Genomic DNA, 10,103 nt, shown 5'->3' on the forward strand with positions numbered 1-10,103 from the left:
ATTCCATTTCTGGGTACATACCCCCCAAAACTGAAAGGGACTTAGAGATATTTGCACTCCTACGTTCATAGCATTATTCACGGCAGCCAAAAGGTGGAGGCAACCCAAGTGTCCATTGACAGATGGATAAACAAAATGTATTATATCCATAAAGCGGAATATTATTCAGCCTTAAAAAGGAACCTGTGACATGCTACAACATGGATGAACCTTGAGAACACTATGCTAAATGAAAGGAAAAATACCATGTGATTCTACTTACATGAGGTCCCTAGAATTCTCAAATTCATACAGACAAAGGGAATGGTGTGTGCCAGAAGCTGGGGGAGGCAAATAGGGGATCAGTGTTTAATAGGGACAGAGTGTCACTTTGGGAAGAGGAGAAAGTTCTGGAGATGGATGGTGGTGGTGGTGGTGGTTGCACAACAGTGTGAATGTACTTAATGCCACAGAACTATATGCTTAAAACTGGTTAAGATTGAGGCGCCTGGGTGGCTCAGTCGGTTAAGCGTCTGCCTTCGGCTCAAGTCATGATCCCGGGGTCCTGGGATCGAGCCCCGCATCGGGCTCTCAGCCTCAAGGCTGGGGCTCCTTCCAGTGCCCCCCAAGGAGTGGTCCCACCCCCGCCCTGCCCATCCACAGTCTTACACGCATGCACAGGCACACACACACACCCCACAACAGGGTCACACACAAGCACACACACACGCTCCCCTCCACCCTGTGGCATGGTCACAAACACACAAGTGGTGTGGTCACACACATAGAGCCCCATGACCCCGTCTCTCTCACACACACGGGTCCCACAGCCCTGTCTCACACACAAACACATATACTCACCTCACGGCCCCTCTCTCTCACACAAGCCCCGCTGGCCCGCCTCTCTCTTACACACACACACACCTCGTGGCCCTTCACACACGCCCCACCTCCCTCACACACACACCACACGCCCCGCATCTCACACATGCCCTGCAGCCCCGTCTCTCACACACACACACACACACACGCCGCGCGTCTCACACCCGCCGCCCCGTCTCTCTCACACACACACACACACACACGCCGCGCGTCTCTCTCTCACACACACGCCCCTACGCCCCGTCTCTCTCTCACACACACACACACGCCGCGCGTCTCTCTCTCTCTCTCTCTCACACACGCCCCGCCGCTGGCTCAGATGCTCCCGTTGTGCCCCGGAAGGCGGCTCCACACGGGCAGCGCGGAGCAAACGGGTGGCGCCGCGCCAACGCTCGCTGCTGGAAACCAGGACTGACCTGCACCGGGGCCTTCAGCACAGGACCCGGGAAAAAGGTCTCAGAACCGTCGCCCACCACGCCTCTTCCACTGCGTTCCCGGAAACTGTCTGCGACCGGCCGGGGCGTTCCCCGCCCCGCGGCCCACTGGCCCCGGGGGCGGGACTTCCGTCCCCGCGCTGCCCGCGGGCCGGAAGCGGACACCTGGGGAATCGTGTCCCTCGCGGCGCGCCGTCCACCCCTGAGCGCCTGCGCGGGGCCGGCGCGGGACGGGCGGGCATGGCGTTCCGACAGGCGCTGCAGCTGGCGGCTTGCGGCCTGGCCGGAGGCTCGGCCGCCGTGCTCTTCTCGGCCGTGGCAGTGGGGAAGCCCCGCGCGGGCGGGGACGCTGAGCCGCGTGTGGTCGAGGCGCCGGCGTGGGCGGGGGCCGCTCGCCCCGGGCCGGGCGTCTGGGACCCCAACTGGGACAGGTGCGGGGCCCGCGGGTGGCGTCGGGCGCGCCGACTGTCGGGCGGTGGGGACCCTCCCGGGCCCCTGGCGTTCCTTTCGGTCCGGTGTGGTCGGTTCCGCAGAGGGGCAGGCGGGGCAGGCTCGCGGGCGGATTTCTCTTCCGGATGTGGCCGCGAGGCTGGCTGTGATCGGGGGCGCCCTCGACCCCTCTTCCGAGCCCCGGCCGCCTCGCCTGTCCCAGAGGGTCGTTTGGAGGAAGGAGGACAGTGGTGCCTGGGACAGCGCCTGCCACGCGGGGCGGTCCGAGGTGGTCGCTTTCAGGCCTGGGTAGAGGGTCGGACCTGCCTGTAGGCTGTCAGCCTGGTTTCCCTCGCTCAACTTGGGAGCGCTCGGATTGGATGATGGCGTGCTGACCCCATCTTTGCCTAAGAGCTGAGAGAAGGGTGGATGTGGGGCCCGAGGGTGATGGCCTGGTCTTCAAAGGGACCTCTTCGCAGGGAAGATGGGCAAGGACATGGCTAGACGTCTTGAATAGGAACGGAAGCTCCAGGTCTTGGGTCAGTGCGTGGCCACAGGCCACATGTGCTTACTGAGCACTTGAAAAGTGGCACCTGTGATCAGGAAACATTTTTAGTGTTATTTGATGTTAATGAATTTAAATCTAAAAACCAAAGCAGTGCAGATTTTTTTATATTGTTTATGTGTTGCAGTGATAGTATTGTTGATACGCTGGATTAAATAAAGTGAATTTTTGAAATTTCACCTGTTCCTTTCTAGTTTTTAAATGTGGCTTCTTGGAAATTTTAAAGTACATATGTTGCTGGTGTTGTGTTTCTGTTGGACGGCGCTGCTCTGGAGTCTGGGAGTGGCCCTGTGGAGTGGTTTATCCGATCCCAGCTCGTCCTTCCTACTTTACGTCTGAATGAGGGGCACAGAACTAGTATTTACTGGCAGCCTAGTTGCATCAGGAACTTCATAGGTATTCTTTGGTTTTGGTTTTGGTTTTTAAGATGTATTTATTTATTTGACAGAGAGAGAACACAAGCAGGGGGCACAGTAGAGAGAGAGGGAGAAGCAGGCTCCCGCTGAGCAGGGACCCCGATCCCTGGGCTCAATCCCAGGACCCCGGGATCATGACCTGAGCCGAAGGCAGACGCTTAACCATCTGAGCCACCCAGGCGCCCCTGGTATTCTTTGTTTTAAATCTTTAATTAAAAAAAAAAAAAAATTCTTAGAACTGTTTTAGATTTATACAAAAATTGGAAAGATAAGAGTTCTTATATACTCTACCCATGATTTACTCTACTAACATCTTGTAATGCTAGTATGGTGTATTCGTCACAATCAGTGGACTACTATCTGTATGTTATTATTGACTGACATTCATGCTTTTTTGAGATTTCCTCAGTTTTCAGCTATTGTCTGTTGTCTCTTCCAGGATCCCACCTGACAATTAGTCATGTGTCCTCAGGCTTCTCTTGGGTGTGACAGTTTCTCAGACTTCCTTGTTTTGATGACCTTGACATCAAAACTGATGACAGTTTTGAGGAGTGGTAATCAGGAATTTTATAGTATGCCCATCAATTGGGATTTGTCTGTTTTTCTCATGATTCGACCAGGGTCGTACTCTCTTTTTCAAACGTCAGTACAGTCTTCTGAATTTCTGTTTTTTTTAAGGAAACATTCACTGTGAGATTAAAGGACTTATTGGAAGCAGCACTGGACTCTAGCTTTATTGGTTGAAGCTGACACACTGTATTTGCTCACCAAGTCTAGGTTTATGAAGGGGGAGGCTGTCTGTGCTGGAAAGTTCCAGAGCCTCATCTGGTGAAATGTCCAGCCTCTTCCTGGAGAACCTCGTCCAGTCTGGGCTTTCAGTATCTGTGTCTGTAGTGCCCAGATGTCTTCTCTGGCCCAGCCCTGGGCTCCAGTGTGGCATCTCAGCCTGTTTGTATTAGGGCACCCCAGGTTCGCCCAGCAGGACCCCTGAGTTGCCACTGCTCCCCTCAAAACTTATCCTGTCACCACTTTGTCCCAGCTGAGGACACTCTTTTCCTAGCTCTGCCCATACCACAGACCATTAGCTTTTATTAACTTCAGTTCTGGGAGCCACCAGACATGCCTGTCTTCATAAGATTTGGCCGTTTCTCAGCATGTGGCTATTGGTGCCCCCCCCCCGCCCTCACCCCCCACTGCTCCCTCAGCTCCTCCTCAACCTTCCAGTAGTGCCATTCAATAGACATTTCAAATGTGCTTAGTGTGACCGGGGAAATGGAGTAATATTTTGTTTAATTTTCATTATTTTGAGTTTAAGTAGCCACATGGCCAGTGGCTAGTGTTGGACAGCACAGTTGCAGGCTCTGCGTCAGCGAGGCCACACTGGCCTTGTGGGCACTCCCCCAGCTGCCCCTTCCTGTTACCCGGTTTCGTTTTCCGCACATCACTTATCACCTGGCTGTTTTAATCAGTCTTCTCACTAGAACACAAGCTGCACGAGGGCTTCGCTTCTCCGTTTGATCACCCACAACAGGCCAGGCACTGAGCTCTGTGCAGTAAATGAGATGTGCTCCAAGAGGATGGGCTCTCGGGCCAGCAGCAGAGAGCAGAGTGCAAAGGGCATTGTCTTGTCCCTGCGCTTTCCCAAGATGGAAATGCTGTCTTGTCAGAAATACTCAAGGCTGACTTGTGAGCGGGGATCACAAGGACGCACCTCTCATATTTCAACATTAGGCGAGAACCACTGTCCCTGGTCAACCTGCGGAAGAGGAACCTGGACTCCGGAGAAGAAGAACTGGCGTCCAGGCTGGACCACTGCAAAGCCAAGGCCACGCGACACATCTTCCTCATCAGGCACTCTCAGTACCATGTGGATGCCTCCCTGGAAAAGGACCGCACTCTGACGCCCCTGGGTACGTGCTGGGGCTCAAGCCCCAATTGACACCCATCCCGGTGGCGCTGGGCCCCTTTGGACCTATGTCGGGGGCTTGGCCTAGATTCAAGAATTGTCATTAACGGTGATCATCAGCCTCACTGACACAAGACGGGCATTGAAAACATCCTCAACTTTAAAAAAAATATATGGTGGATCTCGCAGGTGATCAGATCCAAAGCACAGCAGAGGTGTTCTGTACTCATGCTCAGCAAGTGGCATACCGTGTACACCCTGTTTGGCTCAACCTAACCTGTTGCCGGAGATCCTTCTGTTCAGCACCTGCAGATCTGTTTAAAGTCGGCTTCATAATGGTAAACAGACGAGATTGAGTGATAGCAGCTCTCACGTCCCCCTGGCAGAAGTGCTGCCTGTCGCCGAGTCCTGCCGTCGTGCGCGGCACTGCTGGGCATGCACGTCCGCCGTGGTCTTTGTGCCGGCGTGCAAGCACATCTGTGGAAGGAATTCCTAGGAGAGGAAGCACGGGGTGGTCTGAGATAGAGTTTAAGTTTGCAAAGATTTCTTTGTCAGACAGGATATGACCCATTCGTGCACGCACTAAAAAACTCAGATGGTATGAAGGGTTTAGCAGCCTGTCCTCCGGCCTGCTGTGCCGCATGAGCAGGGAGGCCCCGTCCAGGGTGCTGCCGCGTGCAGCTGAAACGGACTCGCTGAGGGCATTTTCAACCAGATTCTAAGATACATGTTTGAGAAAAAAGACCTGTGTTTGCACGCAGTCTGTACTTAGTAATGCTGAGGCCGTTGGGTCTTTATGTGTTGGTATCTCTGATGATTCCACAACTGGTGGGACAGCGGCACTCTGAAACTCAGTCTTCGGACAAAATTGAGTAAAAGTGGCACGAAGGACCCAGAAATAGTAACAGGAGCCTACCACACTTCAGTGACCCTCAGCCTTGGGCACTGTTTAACACTTCTTCTGTACGGGGCTGAAGGTAACTGCATTATCTCGTTGATTTTACCTGTTGAATGCCTGGCCGCCCAGTTAGGCCCAAGCCCCAGGAGGGCCTGCCCACCTTGTCCCCCAGCCCTGATGGTACTTGGTAACGACTGGAGTATTTGTGAAGTAAACAAAAGAGGAACTCCAGCAACATGTAATTCTCCGGTGTTTTTCATTTTCAAGGTCGTGAACAGGCTGAACTGACTGGGCTCCGACTTGCAAGCTTGGGGTTGAAGTTTAATAAAATTGTCCATTCGTCCATGACTCGTGCAATAGAAACCACTGATATCATCAGCAAACACCTGCCAGGTGAGTGCCGGGCATCCCCAGGTCCCTGGGCAGCAGGATTGAGAACGGCGGAGGGCCCTGGGCAGCTTCTCCTGAAGGGGCAGCTCTGAGTCATTGCTTCTCCCGCAGGTGTCTGCAAGGTCAGCACAGACCTGCTAAGAGAAGGCGCCCCCATCGAGCCCGACCCACCTGTGTCCCACTGGAAGCCGGAGGCTGTGGTAAAACCCCTACTCCCCCGGGGAGCAACCCCCACCCCGCTCCCGTTGGCCCACTCTGCCCATACCCCTCCACCCGTGGCCTGCATGCTGCCTCCATACTTAAGGTTCCTTACCCTGCCCCCAGCAGTATTATGAAGATGGAGCGCGGATCGAGGCTGCCTTCCGGAACTACATCCACCGGGCAGATGCCAAGCAGCAGGAGGACAGTTACGAGATCTTCATCTGCCACGCCAACGTCATCCGCTACATTGTGTGCCGGTGAGGGGTGACACATGGCTCCCTGGCCCACCTTCCCTCCTGCCAGCCTCTGCCGGCTCATCTTTCCAGGAGGCCCTAGCCAGCCTTCTGGTAGATTGTCAGCTTGGAGTTTCTCATGATTACACATTGTCGGCGGGAGCAGCACCGATGCAGTCCAGGCGGGTTGGGGTGCCCCAAGTCAGTGGCACATTCTGGGTGATGCCTGCGTGGTCACTTGGTTAAGGCATTGTGTGCTGGACATCTCACACTGTACAATTGTGTTTTCCCCCTTGGTGATTGGTAAGCGTCTTGGGAGACAGCGCAAATCCTCTCTCCCTCCAATTTATGCCAACTGAATTTAGCCCGTCGGTGGGTCTTGCCACGACAGATACTGTGGGGGCGCTTGCCTAATGATGGTTTTGCCTTTCCCTCATTCTGTCCTCATTTGTTAATTGAAATTCTTCTATAAGCACTCACTCTTACTCTCCGTTCATTTATTTGTAGGATTATGGACTCACGGGTCTGTATTTGGCACTGTGGGTTATAACCCGTCACCATGTTGGTCACGTTGCTGCTCTGGCTGTTGGGCCCCCAGGAGGAGGCTCCTGTGTCCTGTGTCCTCTGGACCTGCCTCACTTCCTGGCACTAATGCAGCTTCCAGAGCCAGCTGAGTGACACCTGCCCTGAGGTGCAGCCACGGGCCAGTGGGCCCTGGAGGCAGTTAGGCCAGCTGGGTGCTTATGTGTTTGACCAAAGCTCACTTAGTGCAAAACGTGAAATAACTGGAACCCCAGCCACCCTCTCGATCCATTAGAAAGTGTGTGTCGGGCGTTTTAACAGCGGAGGGATTTCCTCTTGTCGTGTGACGGTGCCTGGCAGGGGTGTCGGACAGGACACAGCCCGCCGGGTGGCCTGTGGAACTCTCCAAATCCAGGCTCAGGGTCCCTGCTCACCGTGCTTGACCCTTGGGCCTGTCGTCAGGGCTGGGGGGCGGGGCGGAGGGGGGCCGTTTCCCTTCCGGTGTCACATGCACGGCCTCTGGTGAGAAGCCCAGGACATCCAAGGCAGGGGGCACAGGGATGCCAGGAGCCAGGCTTCTTAGCTTGCTCACAGGGCTCCAGGCCAGGTGGAGTGCTGCTGGGAAAGAGGGGTGGGCCTCAGACGGCGCCCCACACCCTCCAAACTGAAGCGCTCCCAGAAGGCACAGTCTCAGAGCTCCTCTGCTCAGCACATACTCTTCCCTGATAGCTGCTCTGGGTATCTCTGCTCTGTGGAAACCCCATGTTAGAACACACCCTGGGACAGGCTGACCTGAGCAGCCACTAGAAGTGACCCCAATGCTGAAAACACCAGAAGTATTCGGGGACTTGGAGTAGAGGTGACTTGTGTGCCATAAAGGGCTAGAAGGAGCCAGAGCATCCCCGTCCCGATACGGGAGGGCATTCTGGAAATTGTGAGGGAGACATGGAGAAGACTTGAAGAAGCAGCATGAAGGTAGTTGTTGCCAAGGCTGCAGGGTGAGCCACGGGGATGCCCCTCGTCCATGTAGAGATTTAGGGCATGAAGGACGTCTGATGACTTGCGGAAGCCGGGATGATACTGGGCTTTTCAGCAAATACTGCGCCTAGGAAGTGTGAGAGCAAGGAAAGGCCCTGGGGTTGTGGATTACACCACCCTGTTCCTAGGGGAGAATGGGTCAGGAGCGGATCCGTGGCACTGCCCCTGCCCCCTTTTGGTTACACTGGAAGTTCAATCACATGCACTTGTAAGAAGCCATGGATTTCTGACTCACGTGCCCATCTTGAGTTGGGTCGATCCCCTGACCCAAAGAGGGGCCGGGCCGTCACCATGCCCCTTATTTGATTTGATGGGATGGCATCAGCCCAGCAGCTCCTTTCTGAGACCCCCCCCCCCTGCTTGAAGACAGGAGACAGACTTACCTATATGGGCCCCAGCCCCAAGAAAGTCTGCTCCGAGACCTTAACTGAGGTTGGGGGCTGTTAGCGTTGCCCTGACCCCAGCCCGTTTTGGTGACAGAGCCCCCTGTTCTACATTGTTCTTTCTCCTTCCAGGGCACTGCAGTTTCCTCCAGAAGGCTGGCTCCGCCTGTCTCTCAACAATGGCAGCATCACCCACTTGGTGGTCCGGCCAGATGGCCGAGTGGCGCTCAGGACCCTCGGGGACACGGGGTTCATGCCTCCGGACAAGATCTCCCGCTCCTGAGGGCCGCCTGGAGGCCCCGCTCTCCTCAGTCCCCCTGTGGCTCCCGTGGGTGCTGCCAAGGACACGGCTCCTTCCCTGTCTTCCCTCCACAGGCTGCACTGCGGTTACACCACACTTCTCCAGGATGACAGTGAAAAAGGATGAAGAGTATCTAAAATATCTAAAATGTGGCATTTCAGTCTGTACTTCCGGCCCTGGGATGGAAAAGGGCATTGTTCCGAGCAGATGGGCCTCATTTCTTTCTTGGGGTTTTCTGCCTGGTCTTCCAGGACGAGGCCTCACGCATGCCGTCTGCGGGGACCACGGTCAGTCCACACGGGCGTCTTTGGTCGTGACCAGTTGGCCACACGAGCCCCTCGAGGCTCCGAGGAGGGGCCGCCAGGGCTTCCATCCAGAACTTCTTGTCGTACATTTTTCCCCTTTCTTAAGACTCTTTTATCACTTAAATATTTGTCCACTAAAGATTCTCATCTGGGTTCCTGCTTTGGTAACCAGTTTCTCAGTCCAGAGTCCTGCACCTCTGACGCTGTTGGGCCTTTCCCAACACTCAGCCGCACCTTGGCAGGTGAGGGAGGTGGCTGGATGGTGATCGGACAGCCGGGCGTCCTCTTCGGTCTTTGCCTCTGGTTGTTAATCCTTCATGCTTACGGATTAAACTATTTAGATGTGATACGTCCATCCCAAATATTCTGTTAACTTAGGAGAAGCTACGGTTTTTATGAAGTGGTTATGAACATTTTCTGCAATCAGTGCAGCTAATTGGGACATTTGATCCATTTCTCTGTCACTTTGGAAATAACTGCAAAATAAAGATTTTATTTTACTGATTCCTCAAAGTACTGATTGCGAATGTTTTCGGAAGACGGGATCCGTGCTGCGCAACAGACAGCAGCCCCAGACCTGCTGGAACGGTTGCAGCGGCAGAAAGCTCTTTCCCGCGGTATTTTGTGTTCCCAGGGCTGACGGCTTGGCCGGGCGTCCACCCACCAGGGGCCAAGGCCCAGACCCAGGACGGTGAGCTACACAAATGGCTTTCCACCAGCACCAACCATGCACCACTCTCGAGAGAGTTCTGACGAGTGAGCCAGGGGCTGTGCCCACTTCTCAAAGCACAGAACAGGCAGCACACCTCTGGCCTCAGGTGGGAAGGAGGCCCAAGAAGGCAAGGGCCACACAGGCGTCCCACCCTGAGCCTGAGCCCTGGACCCTGGGGCCCACACACCTGAAGGTGGAGGTGGCAGGTCCCCCCCTCAAGGGGTTGTGCAGCTGCCTCTGCACCGTCTTCAGATCCGCCTTTTTCTTCAGATTTTTTGAGAAAGAGAACCCGAGTGGGGGGAGGGGCAGAAGCAGCAGCAGACTCGCCGCGAGCAGCGAGCCCGACGCGGGGCTCGATCCCGGGACCCTGGGATCATGACCCGAGCCGAAGGCAGACGCTTAACGACTGAGCCACCCAGGCGCCCCTTCAGATCTGCCTTTATGGCGGCATTTCACTTGACCTTTGAGAAGCAGGGCAGCATTTTGGAAACTGAAAACGAGCCCACATG

At 55.0% G+C, this 10,103-nt stretch overlaps 1 protein-coding gene across 2 annotated transcripts; it reads left to right on the forward strand.

Moving 5' to 3' along the window:
• Positions 1–1,491: 1,491 nt before the first annotated feature.
• Positions 1,492–9,504, forward strand: PGAM5 (PGAM family member 5, mitochondrial serine/threonine protein phosphatase). Of its 2 annotated transcripts, none has more exons than XM_021692276.1 (6): positions 1,492–1,726; positions 4,437–4,615; positions 5,777–5,902; positions 6,011–6,099; positions 6,224–6,357; positions 8,409–9,504. In XM_021692276.1, the coding sequence occupies exons 1-6, from the start codon at positions 1,536–1,538 to the stop codon at positions 8,557–8,559; spliced, it is 870 nt and encodes a 289-aa protein (XP_021547951.1). In that variant the 5' UTR covers positions 1,492–1,535; the 3' UTR covers positions 8,560–9,504. The 2 variants fall into 2 exon arrangements, with proteins under 2 accessions (XP_021547951.1, XP_021547952.1); XM_021692277.1 differs by having other exon boundaries at positions 6,227–6,357.
• Positions 9,505–10,103: the final 599 nt, after the last annotated feature.

Source organism: Neomonachus schauinslandi, chromosome 14 (genome assembly GCF_002201575.2).
Source record: "Neomonachus schauinslandi chromosome 14, ASM220157v2, whole genome shotgun sequence".
Classification (NCBI taxonomy): Eukaryota; Metazoa; Chordata; class Mammalia; order Carnivora; family Phocidae; genus Neomonachus; species Neomonachus schauinslandi.

What these genes read in the sequence shown, in the direction of transcription:
- PGAM5 (XM_021692276.1), top strand. Translation starts at nt 1,536, where the DNA reads ATGGCGTTCCGACAGGCGCTGCAGCTGGCGGCTTGCGGCCTGGCCGGA. An exon ending in TGGGACCCCAACTGGGACAG is followed by an intron (nt 1,727 to 4,436) that starts GTGCGGGGCCCG and finishes TTTCAACATTAG; the next exon opens with GCGAGAACCACTGTCCCTGG. An exon ending in CCGCACTCTGACGCCCCTGG is followed by an intron (nt 4,616 to 5,776) that starts GTACGTGCTGGG and finishes TTCATTTTCAAG; the next exon opens with GTCGTGAACAGGCTGAACTG.